The sequence below is a fragment of the Sciurus carolinensis genome, chromosome 3 (assembly GCF_902686445.1).
Source record: "Sciurus carolinensis chromosome 3, mSciCar1.2, whole genome shotgun sequence".
Lineage (NCBI taxonomy): Eukaryota > Metazoa > Chordata > Mammalia > Rodentia > Sciuridae > Sciurus > Sciurus carolinensis.
Genome location: NC_062215.1, coordinates 87,600,651 through 87,620,787, shown reverse-complemented (window position 1 = coordinate 87,620,787; position 20,137 = coordinate 87,600,651). Strand labels below are relative to the sequence as shown.

General features: G+C 33.7%; 1 protein-coding gene across 3 annotated transcripts in view; it reads left to right on the top strand.

The window, feature by feature from the left end:
- Window positions 1-20,137, top strand: part of Zranb3 (zinc finger RANBP2-type containing 3) — a 303,506-nt gene that overhangs the window by 160,575 nt on the left and 122,794 nt on the right. For 2 of the 3 annotated variants that reach the window (XM_047547212.1, XM_047547213.1), the window contains 2 exons: window positions 16,097-16,268; window positions 17,383-17,499. In XM_047547212.1, coding sequence (XP_047403168.1) covers window positions 16,097-16,268; window positions 17,383-17,499 — 289 coding nt within the window. Of the gene's footprint in view, window positions 1-13,732; window positions 13,812-16,096; window positions 16,269-17,382; window positions 17,500-20,137 lie in introns of those variants that run through there. The other variant, XM_047547214.1, reaches the window with a different exon arrangement.

Below are 20,137 nucleotides of genomic sequence, written 5' to 3'. Positions count from 1 at the left end.
AAATGACATTGCTGGTTCAAAGGGCATGAACATTTGAAATTTTCTTAAATCATTCTTCACAGAAGTTATGTTATGAAAGTTATGTGTGTGAGGTTATCTCTTTTCCCATACCTTGCCAACATGGGGAAATATTTAATTCTTGCCAGTCTAATCTGATAATAATTTTAATGTAGATTCTTCTTATGTTCTTAAATGCAATTGAGCGTCTTTGATGCATTTAAAAGTCATACTTTTTTGTTAATTTATGTTCTTTGCCTTTCTGCTTACTAAATGTATTGGGTTTTTTTTCCTTTCTTTCTTTCTTTTTCTTTTTTTTTTTTTTTTTTTTGGAGGGGTAGAGGGGTGAGTACCAGGAATTGAACTCAGGGGCACTCAATCACTGAGCCACATCCCCATTTTGTATTTTATTTAGAGACAGGGTCTCACAGAGTTCCTTAGCACTTCACCATTGTTGAGGCTCCTGTCTCAGCTTCCCAAGCCACTGTGATTACAGGTATGCACCACCACACCTGGCCTTTTTTTCTTATTGTTATGTTGGAATTTTTTACATATTATAGATAACATCTCCTTGTATGAGATATGAGTCTTTCATGTTTTTTCCCAGGATGTATATACTTTTTTCTTTTTTCCTTTCTGCATTTCCTTCAAATACTCTCATATGGTCATGGTTTTCTTTTGCTTTTTAAAGGTCTGGAAATTGGAAATAATCCTTCCCAGATTGTTTATATGAAGGCAGTCTAATATTGATACCAAAATCAGACAAGATAGTACAGTAAAAGAAAACAGGAATTATTTCTACTTTATGACCATAAATTCAGAAGTCTTCAACATTATAGACTTGCAAAATCTAGGTACTCATTAGAAGGTCTGTTATGTTGACTATATATAAATGGAGAGTTTTTATATCAGGAATGTAAGCATAGTTTAAGTATTTATATTATATTTATTTATTTATTTTTGAAACAGGATCTTGCTGTGTTCCCTAAGTGGGCCATGAAATCCTGGGCTGTAGCATTCCCCTGCCTCAGCCCCTTATTGGCCCAAATTTAAAAGCCCATGTCCTGCACTTCTTCAATGCTATTATATACATAATTGTCATGGGTATGGTTATATGTGTTATATTATTCACACATATATGCACATATAGGCATACAACAACATAGTTATGCATACCCACATGCACATGTATGCATAATTAAAATTGCATGACAAGTTAATGACAATGATCAAGTCTGTAGAGCATAAAATTACTATTTTATACTATAAAGTGGAATAGTACGCAGGTTTTGAAAAGATGATGCAAGTCTATATGTATTGATAACAGAATTTCCAAGGTACATTATTAAAAGAAAAGGAAATATTAGAAAAACTGTTATCTTTTATATTTTTAAAGAGTTTACCCACACACATATACACACACAGAGATTTTTTTCTGGATATCACATAATCGTTGATGTGTAGACTCTGATGACCTCTGTCCTACCTGGCAGCCTCTGAGGCTTTTCTGTAGACACCACAGTGCCCTGTGGATTCCCTTTATAGGTTAGTTCAACTATTTGACTTTAGTGTGAATACCGAGCTGGCTAGAGATTTATAACAAGGGACCAACCAGTATGACCAACCACTATGTGATCAGTGTGGTAGGGAATATATCCTACTTTGCGTTCTCCATTAGAATGAGTTACCAATTAGAAACTCCATGAGGATAGAACACTTTCCTTTTTGAAGGTTATAGACCCATTATCTAGCATAGCATCTGGCACATGACATTTAGTGTTTATTGAATCATTGAATACTAAATCTTTTTTTTTTTTTTTTTTTTTTTTTGCGGTGCTGGGGATTGAACCCAGGGCCTTGTGCTTGCGAGGCGAGCACTCTACCAACTGAGCTATCTCCCCAGCCCTGAATACTAAATCTTTTGTTGTTGTTTTTGTTCCCATGGAACTTCTGTACATGTATAATGTTATTTGTCTGCTAATTTCATAGATGATACTGAGCTGATAAAGTTGCTTAGGAAATTGATGAAGTGTTAAAAAAAATAAGCAGCACAGTTATTATGGAGAAGGATTTCTTTTTTTCTTTTTTCCTTTTTTTTTTTCTCCTTTCTTTCTTTTTAGATCCACAGATTTATTTTGGAAAGTAAATACACATTCAAGGGAGAATGAAGACTATCTCAAGTGAGAGACATCTTTTGGGGTAAAGCAAGAAATATGCATTAAAGGGAGAATGTCGGCCATCTTTTGGGATAGAAACTTTTGGGGGAAAGCAAGAAATTCACATTCAAGGAAGAATGTAGGTCATCTTCAGAGGGAGAGACAGTCACAAAAGTATTTTTTTTTTTTTTTTTACAAAAGTATTTCTTACAATGTAGATATGGAATTCCCTGAATAAACAGGGCTGGACTAAGTAATTTGGATAATCTTTCCCAGTCCCAAATCTGACTTTCTTCATAATGATTTTAAATAATGAGTAAAACAGCAATTCTTCCTTTAATCAGCGAATTACTAAAACAAGTTCTTCATAGGTGACACTGACATTTTATTTTTTCTGTGCAAACAAATAGAAAAACTAGTACTATTTGGTTTTTATTAAGAATTCTGAGTTATTGTTTGTAGCTTGAAGTGAATGGTTATATATTGGCACAAATGGCTTAATTAATATATTACAGGTTTAATTCATATATTAAAATGAGTTTTGATTAAGCTATGCTTCATTTTTGAGCAAAAACAATGTATTTAGTCTTTAACAAGTTATTTTTTAATAATGCATATTAATAATGATATTTTCCTGACTTGTAGATTGATTCTACAAATTAATGTTTGTTCTACTTAGAAATCAACAGTACTATCTATTTTGAATGCTATTAGTGTCTTCCTACTGAACGTAATCTTGATTTCTACTCAGCTATCTACTCCAGGGAAATGTACCCTGTATCCAATTTCACTGATGGGTTCTGGTTTGTCTTAGTTATTATTCTTGCCTATAGACAAGAAAAATTCAGGAAACTGAGGCAGAAGGATCATGAGTTCAAGGCCAGCCTTGGGAACTCAGTGAGACCCTATCTCAAAATAAAATGAAAAGGTCTAAGGATGTAGCTCAGTGGTAAAGAACCCCCAGGGTTCAATTGCCAGCACAAAAAAAAAAAAAAAAAAAAAAAAAAAAAAAAAAAATTGCCTATGTAAAACAAGCCTACTGGATTTACCTGTGTTCAACAAGCATATCTTTCTGTTCTTGTTTTGTTTAGGACTTGACAATGAAAGTGTGTACTTTTCGTTTCTTACTTATTAATGCAAACACTGTTTCACAGGAAGGTTCATCTTTATGAATTGCTGAATGATTGTGCAGATTATGTTCTGTTTTTTCCATTTTCTAGAGAAAGCCATTTTAAGATTAATATCATGCTTCTCAAAAGGGATTTTCTTCCAGGTTCTGTTTCAAAAGTTTTGCTTTTCCTTTACTTCTTTACCTTGAAAGCTCTATAGTTTCATAGATTTTTATTCAGATCAAGGCATTTCCTGACATTTTAAATTAGTCTGTGGAATGCTATATTTTATCTGTAATGTTTTCATTCTGTGAAGGTGTCATTTTCACACTATAATTTTGCAGAATGCAAATCATGGTTAGTTTTTCTGTTCTAGACCCATATTTTATATTTGAAATGTCATGACTGTATTCAAAATAAAGTTAAGCTTGAACAAAAATGTTACTTTGCCTATATAAAGTTTATTAAATACCTAAGTAATGGCAAACAGAAGCATACTAATGCAAATGTAATTTAGAGAGAAGTCAGGGTCTAAGTAACCATGTACTTAGTTTGATTTGAGAGGCATAGAGCAAAGATTTACTCAACCAGAAAATCCCCTATCCAAAATGCATTACATCATTCAGTTTACTGAGTTATATTTGGAGTAAGCTATAAATACAAATGTGATTTGGAGAAGGAGAAGGTAGCATACTGAATGATCAATTGGTAGAGCTAGGAAAGACTTTAGAGTTCATCTAGTATCTTTCTGTGAATTTGTAGGCAACTTGTGAGACCAAATGACTTGTCCTTTATCTGATTTTCTCTTACCACTCCCCCCCCACACTTTCCTTGGCATTAAGAAAGACTTAGGAAATGGCAACTTGAATAAATATTATTTTACATAGAAAAAGAAGACACATTGATAACCCAGCCAAATATCCTGTTATAAGGAGGTACCATTAAAAGGTACACTGTGGGGGGCTGGGGAGATAGCTCAGTTAGTAGAGTGCTTGTGTGGGGGGCTGGGGAGATAGCTCAGTTGGTAGAGTGCTTGCCTTGCAAGCACAAGCCCCTGGGTTCAATCCCCAGCACTGTGAGAAAAAAAAAAAAAAAAAAAAAAAGGTACACTGTGGAAGACATACCTGTCCTCTCTAATATTAGGCTTAAAAGGTTAGCATATCCCGAAAGAGTTGGGGATATACCTCAGTGATAGAGTGCTCCGCCTAGCATGAACAAACCCTTTGTTTGATTCCCATTATAGTAACTGATCAAATTTTGTGCCAGTTCTACTTCTTAGGAGAATTAGTTGTCTAAATTTTTATGAGAAGGAAAATGCCGGGTGATAAAATACATTATAAAGGTATTTATAGCCACTCCCAAAGAGCATTTATTAATGGGTCATGGTCGCTTTCAAGAAACATCTCTTATGGAATTGCACTGTACTTTTTCCTAAGCTCTGTCTCATTTAATGTTCTTAGCCATGTCTAAATAGAGATGATGTCTATTCCACTTGCAAATGGCTCAAATCTGAAAGTGAAAGTCAATATACTGGATGGCAGAGATAAATTTGAAGAATAATAAGAAAAAATTAAGATAAATTCTGCACTCATGCTTGGAAAGTTGGCTTTTGTGGAAGGTATTTGATAACTTACTGTACTTCAGTTCAAAAAGACTTCAGTTTTGAATAACCTTAGGCTAAACTGAAGTAGGGAATGACTACTCATTGCATATGGTTTGTTTGTAATTTAATCCATTTATTAAAATAATATTTTAGGGTACCTATTATATGCTATGACATATGCTAGCCATCACATATTCATTAGATGAATAATAAGACCCACATGGTCCCAGCCTTCAGTGAGCTTTCAAGTCAAACACTAACCAGGTAATTACAGTTGTGACAAGTATCATAAAAAGTAAAGGATGCTATGGCAGAGTATATTAGAATGAATTAATCAAGTCACAGAGGCCAGAAGAAGTATCCTGTAAGTGATATTTATTTGCTTTTTCAGGGAGAGGCCCAGATTAAGAGAGATTGCTATACCTTTGAGTAACTAAAAATAGTCCTATTCAACTGAATATTCTAGAGCTGTAAAAAGAGGGTATTAAGATAATAACAGAATCTTGTTCTTTATAATGACAATAGGAAATCATTGTATGGTGTTTTGTTTTTTGGTTATTACTAACACTGGTATTTTTATTGTAGTAAAAGAGAACAAAATTTGCTCTTTAACCATTTTTAAGTGTACAGTTCAGTAACTTCAAGTATATTCACGTGATTGTACAACCATCACTACTTTCCATCTCCAGAACTTTTTCATCATCCCAAACTAAAACTCTATTCCCATCATACAGTGTTCTCTATTCCTCCTCTAATCAGTTTCTGTAGCTTGAGGTTTGAAAGCATGGAAGAGATGTGCATGATTAGATTTATAAGATTTGGGGTTGCGTGAAGACAATATTTTCACATGGTTCAAAATTCGAAAACTATATAATCTCTTTCATCCAGCTTCCTCTCTCTTTAGGCAATTATGTGTAGTTTAATATTTCTCCATGCAATCCATGTGCATGTTCAAGCAAATTCATATTTTTGCATAGATGTTAGTGCATTGTAAACATAATAATTGTTTTGTACTTTTTTACCTTTGTCCTTTCTCTTATATACATAAATAACTTCATCCTTTTTTATGAGGGCGCAGAATTATTGAGTATATGCCATATTTTATGGGGTGGCAGGGAATTGAGAGAGTTCGTAGCTCATGTCTTATTTTCTTGATGAAAGAGAATGGCAGTCATCACCAGACACAGTGTGCACTCCTGAAATCCCAGCAGTCCAAAGCCTGAGTCAGGCTTACAAGTTCAAGGCCAGCCTCAGCAACTTAGGCCCTAAGCATCTTAGTGAGACCCTATCTTAAAATTTAAAAAGTTGAAAAAGGACTAGGGGATGTAGTTCAGTGGTAAAGCACCTCTGGGTTCAATCCCTAGGACGCCCCCCAAAAAGAGAGAGTGAGAGAGAGAGAGAGAGAGAGAGGACAGTCAGATGTACCAAGAAATGAAAAAGTGGAGGATTAAAATATTTGAGAGTTGATAAGGTTTGAAATTTTGCCAAATGAGGCAAAATAGTGAGATTAGTGTAAAGTAGGATTGTTTGCAATACAAAGTAACCATTTGCGGTCAGTAACTAGATTTGCAGTGAATCCTGACGTTTTCTAATGTCTGATTTCCCCAGCAACATCCAGGAGCCTGGCAAAGGGACTGTGTGGCAAGAAAATTCAGGCTGTCTTGATAAGAACAAAGCTAATTTATGGGCTCAGAAACCAATGATGTATGGAATAAGGAAGGATGAGGACAGGAAGAATATCATAATAATGGAGAAAGTAGAGCAGTCAGTTGACTGAAACATCCTTATGAGATAGTAAAGATGTAGTGAATATAAATGAACAGATACCCAGAAGGATGGGGTGCGTAGGGATTAGTATTTCTGAGTTTACCAGATAGAACTGTTTTTCAGGACCAAGTTATAGCCGTGTAAGTGGAATGCTTGCAATAGATTTTAGATCATTGGAGACAAGACTTGCAAAGAACTAGAAGGGAATTAAAAGTCATATTTTAAGCAACATTTTAACAAATGAAAACATATATGGGAAAGGGTGACTAGGATGAGAGCATTTCATACTCAGTTCCACAAATGCCTAACATTATTGATTGCCTACTATATTTAAGACATTATTTCAGAGCTGCCGGCGATACAAAGATGAGTAAGACATAGTGCTTGTTCTTGTGAAGCCTATAGGAATTTGAAAAAGAAAAGATCTTAAGGGAACAAGCCTTTAAATATTTAAAGATCTGTCATGTTTTAAAGGAATTAGACTTTTGTCTTTGTGCCCTCCAAGGGTAGAACTAGTTTCAAATAATGAAACTTACTAGGGAGGCGGATTTTCTCTTAATGTGGATAAGAACTTTTAAAATATACATAATTGTATAGAAAGAGAAGTAGAACAATGAAATGAAAAAGGAAAAGCACCATACTCCTACTACACTAATAAGTAAATTATATTCATTTTAAAAATTTCTACCCTTATCAATATATCTAAAATGTCTAACAGTTTATATCTAGCCTATATGTAATCCTGTCATCTGCTAATTTTCACTTAGTGTCACCTCATCTGATACTTTACCATTGCTTTTATGAGTTGTCTTTTTCTTTATTTTTGCTAAGTTAAAGATTATTGCTTTTGGGAAAATCATACCTATTTTAACAAATCAGGGAAAATAGTTTAAAAATAAGTTTAATCAGCTGAAATCTCTCTGGCCAGAGATAACCATTACTAATGTGTTTGGTGTAGATAACTGCTCTGTTTAAGTATATAAATATGGATGGGTGGAAGGATGGATGATAGGTAGGTAGGTAGGTAGGTAGACATATGCAGAAACAGACAAGCAATTTTATATGGATTATACACACTTCATAATATGTTTTGTTTCATTTCATATTATTTTTAGGACATCTTTCCATATCAATAACTAAAACTCATTTATATTTACTACATATTATCATTTATATTTACTACATATTACATTTTATATAGAAGATACTATGTGGTTTGTCTTAAATGTATAATCTTTAATTCTTCCAATGGTTCTCTAAATTAGATGGTATATATCCATTTGATAAATGAAGAAACTGATTTTGGAAAAATTAAGTAATTTGTCCAAGTCAGAACTAAAAAGTGAATTTAAACACCCTTTGCTACCACTTTTATTCTTTTTCTAATATTTTTGGATTATTTTTAAATTCAGTGTCTCTCTTTATATTATTGACTAAATGGACTAAATAAATGAATATCGTTCTCTAATAAATCAAGTAATTGATTATTACTTTCTTGGTAAACATTTTTATTTTATTATTATTTTTCCCCTTCCATTTGGTCTTTTTTAAATTTTTCTTTTTTAGATGTTGATAGATCTTTATTTTACTCATTTATTTATATATAGTGCTGAGACTCGAACCCAGTGCCTCACACATGCTAGGCAAGTGCTCTATCACTGACCTATAACCCCAGCCTCCAGTTTGGTCTTTTACATAGCCTTTGCTATTTTTTAAAATATTTTTTTTAGTTGTAGGTGGATACAATACTTTTATTTGATTTATTTATTTTATGTGGTGTTGAGGATTGAACCCTGTGCCTCACAAATGCCAGGGAGGCCCTCTACCACTGAGCCACAACCCTAGCCTGCCATTGCTATTTTTTTATTGAAATATTTCAACAGATCTGTCAACTTCCAATAGGTCTTAAAAACACACAAATTTTTTTTCTTTTTTCTTTGTCCTGGTGACCTCCCTCCTTTAGTCTTCTATTATGCTTCAGTCAAAATTGTTTTTTCTTTAGGAATGCTGTATAACTGTTATCCTGAATTTTTCTCTGCAGTTAAGCTCTTTTGGTTCCCTACATTTTTGGACTCCATGTTTTTTGTTTCTTTGTTTATTCCTTGGTATTTTAAAGACTGTATTACAGAAAAAAAATTCAATGTAAAAAATTCAAAAGTAGATGCTGTGGTGTAATGAACCCTCCTTTCTGTCATGTGTTCATCAACCAGGTTCAACAATTATCAATTGGTATAATTTTTTCCATAAGTATTTGATAGAACTCACAGTGAGTCTTCCTGAGCCTGCTTCTTTCTGTTTAATTAATGATTCAGTTTCTTGGGACTATCTGTTTTGTCTTGTGTGTTTTATCAGATTGTGATTTTCAAGGAATTACTCTATTTCACCTATATATTACCAAATTTGTGGGCATAGAGTTGTTTAGACTATCCATTTAGTATCCTTTTAATGCCAATGCCAGTCCTTTTAGGTGATAGGTACCCTCTTTAATTTCTGATATTAGTGATTTCTGTCATATCTTTCTTCCTCTCCCTGATCCCCTTTTTCCTCCCCACCCTTTTTTTCTTAGCCAGGCTAGAGGCTTATTTATTTTTTTGAACTTTTTAAAGAACCAGCTTTTCATTGTATTTTCTGTACTGATTTTCTGTTTTCAATTTCATTGATTTCTGCTTTCATTTTTATTATCTCTTCTCTTTTGTTTAAGACTTAATTTGCTCTTCTTTTCCCAGTTTCAAAGGGAAAAGTTTATTCATACACATCATTCTTTTTTATTTTTGTTTATTTATTTAGTGGTGCTGGTGATCAAACCCCAGGCCTTGTACATGCTAAGCATGCACTCTACCTTTGAGGGACAACCTCAGCCCCCTTCTTTTTTAATATATTGATTCAGTACTAAAAATTTCATGTTAAGCAATGCTTTTTTTTTTTTTTTTTTGCTGCATCCCACAAATTTTGAAAATGTGTTTTTTCACTTTAGTTCGAAATATTTTTTTGACTTCTCAAGATTTCTTTTTTTGACCCATATATTATTTACAAGTATGTTGTTTAATTTCCCAGGATTTTGGGGTTTCCTAGCTGTCTTTTCATTAATGACTTTTTGTTTAATTCCTTTGTGATTTGAGAGTGACATTATATGATTTCTATTCTTTTAAAATTGTTAAAGTACATTTCATGACCCAGAATGTGATCTATTGTGATGATTGTTCATGTGAATTTGAGAATAATATATAGTCTGCTACTGATAAATGAAATAGTCTATAGATGTCAGTTATATCCAGTTGATTGATGGTGCAAGAGAAATGAGAAAGGTAAGAAATGGAGTAGTTTATAACTACCACACATGCTCTGGCGTATACCCTTTCAACTAAAGAGAATTTGACTTTATAAGGAATTCAATTTAATATCATTGTTAGTTTTTGAAATTTATTTATTCACATGTTATTTACATTGATAATAGTCACCCTTCTGCCATCTTTCTGGCTATGTTTGTATTACATTCACTTCAAAATACTTATTGTTTCATAATTTAAGGCCTTTAAGAGGGCTGAGGGCATAGCTCACTGGTAGAGCACTTACCTAGCATTTGCAAGGTCCTGGATTGAATCCCTAGCCTTGCCCCCTGAAAAATGCAGTTAAGATCTGCATTCATCTTCCTGGAATGAGTGTGTTATGGGGGAAGGGCATTAGTCTTTACTGTTCTTTTTGGCTTTTTGTGTATTTACTTTGTATTAAAAGATTGAATTATATAAATATTAAATGTCTTTACCCCCCCAAATTTACTCTTTTGTACATACTGCATAATTGCTATAAACAAGATAAGCAAATATTATATTATAGAGTGTTGTCTTTCTCAACCCCATCAACCTAAAGCCACTTTTCATAATAAATGTATGGTGTACCCCTTATTATACTGGAATGGAATTCATAGACATAATAACAGATGACTGCATGTAATTTCAAAAAAATGATTAGAACCCCAGTATAACAGAAAAGAAAAATAAAAATTAAGGAACCTATAAAATATGTACTTTACTAATACAAATAGGCGAGTGACTTTACTAGAATAATTTAAAATAAGAGTGAAATAAATGTTTGTATATTGGGGTTGTTTGAAATCTAAGACTCCAGTGATTATAAAATGCACTATTACTAGACCACTAAGGGTAAGACTCCTATAATGAAACTGATACACATCTGTGAACTTCAGAGATATTAAATGGGAGAAATGTGAATCATAAAACTGATAAAATTTGGTATAGAATCATTATGAGTACCTTTTCTGCAGATGCATGCTAATATCGCAGTGTGTTTGCAGTTTAGCTGCACCAGAGCCATTAAGTGTCAATGGCATAGATTTTCCAAAATGGCAAACCACTCTGGGTTACATTTCAAACAAAACAAAACACAGTATCCCTTTGAGTTAACATCATTTATAGTTCCAGGAAAATTCATTCTGTATTAAAAACTGTATAAAAAATACTTTGTCCTAACAACCCTGAGTTCTTCAATCTGATTGTCTGTTTTTAGACATAGAACAAGCAGATTCATGACTTCACCATTGCTTTCTTTACAGTTTCTGTTCCATTTCTGGGTCACAGACATTTATCTTGTCTTTGTTCCCAAACATGAATTTTTTGTTTTCTCTTTATATTTTATCCATCCTGAGTTTGAAGCAGGGAGCACATGTCAAAGTCTGAACTTACTGATCCATATTGTGTGGAAGTCTTTTCATTTCGTTTTTTAAACTATGTGTAGGTATACCCTTGATATAAGTATTCTTTAAAAAAGTAGTTCTAAAATTTAAAAAGCAGCAACTAAATTCCATAAGCAGCTGTCCAGTCAAAGGTAAGTTCTGAAAACTAGAGATATATCTCAATGGTATAGCACTTACCTGACATGGGTAAGGCCCTTGTTTCAATCCTCTGTATCACAGTCCATCCCCACTCCAAAAGAGAGCGAGAGACAGAAAAAAAGGGGGGAAAGTAAATTCTGGTGGCTGCAACAAAAAGTATATGGTAAACAGATCTTATTAAGGAAAAATTATTTAGCTTTTTCTTCTCCCAAAATTTGCATCATTCTTCCTAACATTAAATAACACTTTATAAGCATCCACTTCTAATATAGTAATGTACAAGTTAAATAACTTTATATCTTTTCTTTTCTTTTTTCCTTTTTTTTTTTTTTTTTTTTGTACTGGGGATTTAACCCAGGGGCACTCAACCATTGAGCCACATCCCCAGATCTTTTTTATTTTTATTTTTTTAGAGACAGAGTCTTACTGAGTTGTTTAGGCCTCACTAAGTTGCTGAGACTGACTTTAAACTCAAGATCCTCCTGACTCAGTCTCCTGAGCCACTGGGATTACAGGCATGTACCACCATGCCTGATGGATAACATTATATCTTAACATCTGAAATAAATGATAATTTAGGAAAACAGGTATTTTATATAGGTATATTAATTAAAAGTTATAAAAAATTATTTTATAAACCTATTTTTATACTGTCTTTTATCTCATCATGCATTGGAACTCAGAAATTTCAGGATATAATATTTAGTCATTATATTTAAAAAGACCAAGGATTTGGGAGAAGTTTTAGTAAAGAAAAGTAACAGAAATTATTCCTGGGGTAGCAAAAGCAAAATGCTTTTCTTTCGTTTTCATTCTTCCCTCATCCCTGACCAATTTCAACTTGTTTTCTGGCTTTCACTCTTAAAAGTCATGTGACATCTGTATCTGCAGACCACTCTCTTCTAAATCCTAAACTGGTTACAACAATGTTATCATGCTAGGAATCTTCAGTGTACTTACATTGCATGAGCACATAATAGCATAATAGTCAACACTTGGAAATCATACTTTTCTTTTTTCTTGAAAACTGTTCCTAACCCAGTAGATTCAATCTGGGATGATCAAGTTTCAAAGCTACAAGTGAAAACCTAGAAATAAAATTACTACTGTACCTTACTACAAATATGCAGTTACCATGTTCTCTGGACTATTGCTTTAATTTTGTGTGCATGTGTTTTTGTGTGCACATGTTGCTATGGATCAAACCTGATGCTTTATGCATACCTAGGCAAGTGCTTTAGCACTGAACCACATCCCCAGCCCACTTTAAAACTTTTGAATGTGTATTTACCTCTTATCCTATAACTCTAACCTCAGTTCAGATAAGCTCTTTATCTTTAGCCTAAACCATATCAACAGTCTTTATCTGCCAGTGGAAAGAATTTTTTTTTCTGAAAACAATTAGAAGGCTAATTCTCACATGTCAAAAATATAATCACTAACTCCCTCAACCTGATAAAGAGTATTTACAGAAATGCCACAGATCATGTTACGTTTTTATTTTAATTTTTGTGGTGATAGGGTTTGAACCCAGGGCCTTGTGCATGCAAAGCAAGCACTCCACCAACTGAACTATATCCCCAGCCCAAATAATGGTAACTCTTAACAATCAAAAACCAAATACTTTCCCCTATGATCAGGTTAAAAATACCTTTAATAAAAGATGTGTTACACTTATACTCTGAAAATTATGAAATATTGTCAAAAGAAATTAAAGTTGTAAGCGGGAAAACATTCCATGTCCATGGAACAAAAAGACCAAATACTGTTAAGAGGATAATATTCCTCAAACTTATTTATAGATTTAACACAATCTCTATCAGAATCTTAGCCAACTTCTTTTTTTACAAATCAGTAAAGTAATCTAAAATCATGTTGAATTTCTAGGGAACTAGAATAGCCTAAACAATCTTAAAAAAGAAAAACAGGACTAGAGGGATGGATTACAGTGGTAATCAAGAGAACGTGGTCCTTACATGAATATAGATATCTAGATCAGTAGAAGAGAAGTAATAGTTCAGAAATAAACTCATTTACAGTTAACTGATTTTTAACAAAAACAAGAGCATTCAAATGGTTCTGGGACAACTCGATAGCCACATGAGAAAGAATGAAATCGGACATTCACCTCATACCTTATGTAAAAATTAGTAACTACTTTTTTTGTAACTGAGGATTGAACCAAGGAGCCATTAACCACTGAGCCATATCCCCAGTCCTCTTTGTATTTTATTTAGCCACTGAGTGACTTAAGGACTTGCTGAGATGCTGAAGCTGGCTTTAAACTCATGATCCTCCTGCCTCAGCCTCCTGAGCCTCTGGGATTACAGGTGTGTACCACTGTGCCCAGCTCAAATACTTCTAGCATTCTGTGTTTCCACTGAAAGAGAAATGGCAGAGGAGGAAGGTAGCAAGAAATAATTTTTCTAAATTATGTCTCATACCAAGCATAGGGCTTATGATAACTGAATGTAAAACACCCAGGGAGCAACTAGCTAAATCTTCTTATCATAGTGTGAAGCTTCCTGGAGAAGTAAAGAAACCTCATCCTTACTTACCTGACCCTGTACTGTAGTCTGACTACAAAACAGATCTGCAGTTCTAAGCACAGACAGTAGTGTTCTGCAGGTTAGAGTTATAGGGTAAGAGGTAAATACAAATGGTTGCCCTGTTTTCAGACATCTGTGTGCTCTGTGCTAGCATGTACCAATTATGCCAAAAGACCTCAAACTAGCATATTGCACACCTGCAGGGTGTGTCGAGTAAGTGAAGCATGCGCTTAAGAATCCATTTTAATTGAAGATCTTTAATTTTGAAGATAAAGCCAACAAACAAATCCCTTATCAACCTCTTCTTTCTGTTATTGGCAGTTTGGAATGTTAAAAATTTTTAAACTATATGTTCAAAAGTTCCTAAGTATTTGAATGGAAAAATAGGTAACAGAATCAGGTATTAACAGGTATTTTCCCATTTTCATTAGGATTTTTAAAATAAATTTGAGGAAATAAAACATTAAATGAAGTAGAAATATTTTAATGGACAAGTTTCAGCAGTTCAGTTTATAGTAATTATATATAAACCCATTAAACTTTTTGTTCAATGGCAGCAGTGAGATTTTTTTTTTAAATGAATTTCTATTGATGACAACTAAACGGTGTCTTTCATTTTATCATACAGTAGATTCTTTCCATTCACTACAGTCTTCTGATTAAAACAGTACAATCTTTTTTTTTTTTTTTCTGGTACCAGGGATTGAACCCAGGGGGGGCTTAACCACTGAGCTGCATCCCCAGCTCACAAGTACAATTTTTAATGTAGATGTACTCTTCCTGTATGTTTAGTTTGACACATTAAACAAAAAAAAGTTTTAATGTTTGCAAGCTCCAGCTTCCTCAGATTGAGATTTGTTTGTGCTAGAATAGGCCCAAACCCCATGAAAATGGATAATTACTTAAATTATTAGTATTAGGAATCATAATACAACTTAACAGGAATTTTTCCTTATTCTTTAAAAGCTATTTTTAATAGTAGGTAGTATAAACTCTAAAGAGATGACTGGGAATTTTATGGGTAGTAATTTTGTTGTCACAATGATAGGGGCCAGCTGTCCTGATGTGTAAATTCAGTTGCTCCACCCAATTTTAATCATTGTCTTAACACCTGTTCACATTCTTTGGTACTTCACAATTCCTGATCTCAGGAGCCTAGAGGATAATTTGCCTTTTGCCAGTATTTTAAGTTGTTGCTTGCTTTCTTTCGCTATGTCAGTACTACTATCCACATACATTGTGCCTTCTAAATATTTAAGTCACATGTCCTCTGATATCTTCTCTCTCATTCTCTCTTTCATGGTGGTTTTGTGTCTTTTTTGTTTTTTAATCCTATCAATCTGTTGATTTCAAAGGAAAAAGAGACTACCAGGTAATCTGCTATGCTTAACAATTGAAATTAGAGATGGTGTGTATTAATAGAGAGTAGGGGAAATGTTTGAGATATTTTGGGTAATTTTAATGACTGGCTAGTATATTGACAGTTCATTCCTACTCAGGGCTAGATCTACTAAATACTCTGCCATGTGTGAGCCCACCCAAATGCCAATAATGCCCCCACTTAGAAACAATGACCTAGTCCAATTCAGAGTCACCTGTCCTTCCCAAATTTGCTTTAACTCAGTGTAAACAGTGTTTAGACATTAACATTTTCTATGGTTGAGTAGCATGTAATCTTGTTCATTAATATTTCTGGTGAGGTTGAGCTTTTTGAAATTAATTTTCATTCAGAAATAACAATGAAAACAGTATCATGGCTCACTCTCATTAAAAGGAAGAACATAGACAGGTGGGGTAACACACATCTATAATCCCAGTGACTTGGGAGGCTAAGGCAAGAGAATCACACAAGTTCAGAGTCACCTCAGCAACTTAGAAGACCCCAAGCAACTTATTGCAACCCTGACTCAAAATGGAAAATAAAAAGTATTGGGGATGTGGCTCAGTGGTTAAGCTTCCCTGGGTTCAATCCCTAATATAATTTTAAAAAGGAAGAACATATCAGATAAATTGTATTCATACTCTAACATTCCACTTTGCACATTGTTTTTACTTTCTATTAACAGATATTTTGGTAAAAGACCTCAGTGGGATTGTAGAGGGGCATCAAATCTTAATGAACTTCACCATCTATTAAATGACATAATGATTAGAAGATTAAAGACCGAAGTTTTAACCCAACTTCCCCCTAAAATCAGACAGCGTATTCCATTTGATCTTCCATCCACAGCTGCCAAGGTGAGAACCTTCATTTGATTGAAAGTCTTTTTAAAATCATTTTAAATTATACTATTAAAGATTGTACATATTTTATATTTCACAGAAGGAAAAGTCTTTTTTAAAATAGGTTTAATTAATAGAGCATATGAATCGGTTTTGTATCATTCCAGGAAGAGTGTGGAAGAATTTTAGTTATCAAATATGTGAACAGATATAGTAACCTAGTGATTAAAAATACTTATACTGAATTTAGAAAAAATGTACTTCAATTGCAACAAAGATTTAGCATTAAGAATTCAAAATATCTATAATGTGTGAAACCTAATAATAAAGAAAATTGGTTTTCTTGGTGTAAGTTTTTTTAAAGTGTGAAGAGCTGTCATGGAGAATACCTTGAGTGTAACCCTATTTTTGAAATCCTCAAAGTCTGTAATTATATTGTAAGATGTAACATTCAACATATTAGAAAGCCAAAAGTGTATTATACCTAATCCTTGTCTGTATTTACTTTTGAGGAGTACAGTGCTTATGTATTCTTTAAATTTTTCAAATCTGGACATGACTTTTAGGGCAAGAAGCTTTTATTGTTATACCTTGAACACTTAGAGTAAGCATTTTGTAAATATTGAACAATGTGTTATTTCTAAGCTAAGAACTATCCAATTTTCTTCACTTTTTAGCATTAGAAAGAAAAATAAAATGGTACATCGACTTATGATTCTATTTCATTTTTATTTAACCACTATTCCTGAAGTCTATGCTTATTTAAATAAAATCTTATCTTTTTTATAAAAATACTTTGCTACCATATACATCTTAACCACTCTGCTTTCCTATATGTTTAACTTTTTATTTTAACTTTGCAAAACATTTATCTTTAAGAGTGGTTAATTTATGATGTTAGCAAAAGACTTTGTTTTCACCTATATCTTGTCTTTTGGTTTCTGTAATTGACATGAACATGTATCTGACCTCTGCATTAATGTTTTAAAACGAACACATTGGCATCCGTGGGAATCTTTTTATGTTTATCTATACAAAAAAGAAAAGAAGTAGGACATGATTCATGATCTCATTAATTGTTCTGTTCTTTATGCTATAGTCCTAAACAATGTTATTTTATCCCACATAGGAACTGAATACCAACTTTGAAGAGTGGGAAAAATTAATGAAATCTCCAAATCCAGGTGGCACACAGACTGTCCTCGGTTTGATTACTCACATGTTTCAACAAACTGCTATTGCCAAGGTACTCATTACTGTGCCATCAAATACAAATTTTTCAATACATTTTAATGTTTTTATTAATTAGGTTTTTTATTAAGTAGAATCTACTGTTTTGTGAATGGAACAAGAACAAAAGCTGTCTACCCTCGGGCATGGGCAACAAACCCTATTGGACTCAGGACATTGAGTTGATAGAAGGCAGAGATCTGTTACGCTGGGGGTAGCTAGAACCTCTTCAGGACTATCCACAGTGACAAGATGTTTGGGTGGGGGTGGGAGGCAGAAAAACAAAAAAAAAGTAACACGTATAAGTCTTAGCTGTAACCTTACCCTGAATTGGCACTAATAGATTTGAGGTCCCCTGTGCCCTACCATGAACTCAACACTGAAAAGTATTCAAGATCTACCACTGGAAGAGCCTTATATGCAGGTCTACTGAAAGCTGACAGTGCAATAATAACACCCTGTTCCAAAGTAGGAGCATCCCATTGCTGGGGGACTTTGAAGTTCATGGTGTACTAAAGGTAAATGTAACAACAGGAGAATCTAAGCACCATCAATTTTTTAAAAATTTTTCTTTAGATTTGTTCTTTTTAGTTACACATGACAGTAGAGTGTATTTTGAGATATTTATACAAACATGGTGTACATTTTATTCTAATTAGGATCCCAGTCTTGTGGATGTACATGGTGTGGAGATTCACTGTGGAGTATTTATATATGTCCACAGGAAACTTAATCAGATTTATTTCACTGTCTTTCTTATTCCTGTCCCTGATTCCCTTCATTCCCCTTTGTCTAATCTACTCAATTTCTGTCCCCGCCCCTTATTGTATGTTAGTATCCACATATCAGAACATTCTTGGTTTTTAGGATTGGCTCTTTTCATTTAGCATAAGAGTCTCCAGATCCATCCATTTTCTGGCAAATGTCAAAAAGTCATTCTTTCTTATGACTGAGTACTATTCTATTGTATTTATATACCACATTTTCTTTATCCATTCATCTGTTGAAGGGTACCTAGGTTGGTTCCATAGCGCAGCTATTGTGAATTGAACTGCTATAAACCTTAATGTGGCCATGTCACTATGGTATGCTGATTTAAGTCCTTTGAGAATGAGGATTGTCAAATGGTGGTTCCATTCCAAGTTTTCTGAGAAATTTCCATACTGTCTTCCAGAGTGGTTGCACCAATTTGCAGTCCCACCAGCAATGTATGAGTGTATTCTTTTCCCTATATCCTTACCAACTTTTATTGTTAATTATATTCTTTTTTTTAATGTCTTCTAGAAAACCTACTTTTTTAAAAAATTGTAAACAAATGGGGTACAACTTGTTTCTCTGTTTGTACATGAAGTAGAGGCATATCATTTGTGTAATCGTACATTTACATAGGATAATGGTGTTTGATTCATTCTGTTATTTTTCCCTCTCCCCCCCCCCACTCCTCCCACCCCTCTTGTTAATTATATTCTTGATTGTTGCCATTCTGGCTGGAGTGAGATGAAATCTCAGTGTAGTTTTGATTTGCATTTCTCTAATTGCTAGAGATGTTGAACACTTTTCTTTTTTTTTTCTTTTTGCTGTGCTGGGGATCGAACCCAGGGCCTTATGCTTGCAAGGCAAGCACTCTACCAACTGAGCTATATCCCCAGCCCACATTTTTCATTTATTTGTTAACCATTTGTATTTCTTCTGAACAGAAATATCTGTTCAGTTTCTTTGCTCATTTATTGATGGGGTTATTTGTTTTTTGAGTTCTTAATATATCCTGGAGGTTAATGCTCTAAGGTGCAGATGGCAAAAATTTTCTCCCATTCTGTGGACTTTCTCTTCATGCTCTTGTTTCCTTTGCTATGAAGCTTTTTAGTTTGATACCATCCATTTACTGATTCTTGATTTTACTTCTTGCTCTTTAGGAGTCTTGTTGAGGAAGTTGGATCCTAAGCCAACATGATGGAATATTGGGCCTACATTTCCTTCTAGTAGGTATAGGTTGTCTACTCTAATGTCTAGATCTTTGATCCACTTTGAGTTGATTTTTGTGCAGGATGAGAGACGGGTTAAAATTCATTCTGCTACATATGGCTTTCCAAGTTTTCCAGAACCAGTTGTTGAAGAGGCTATCCTTTCTCCATTGCATATTTATGGCACCTTTGTCTAGCATGGGATAACTGTATTTATGACATCATCCAATTCTTGCCACATTGATTCAGCCCCTCACAGTTCATACTGTCACCCTAACAAGAAGCATGCCAAATTCCACATGCAACTATCATTTACTCAGTGTGCACTGTTCTTGTATTTATACTTTCTAGCATCCAATAGAATTTTTGAAATAAAAAACCACTTAAAAAACCCTAATCTATTTTCAAGAGATAAAACAATCAATGAAGACACATGCAAAAATAATTCAAATGGTACACTATTAGATGAGGACATTAGAATAGCTATGAATAGTCTGTTAAGAATCTAAAAGAAAAGATAAATAATATGCATGAAAAGATGGAGAATTACAGGAGTTGCATGAAAATATAAATTTAGTAGAATAGAAAATGCTTCAAATAAAAAACACAGTATCAGAGATAAAGAAAATGTATTCAGTCAGCTTATAAGCCAACAGTAGAAGGTGAGGAGGAGGAAAGGGAAAGGGGAAATAG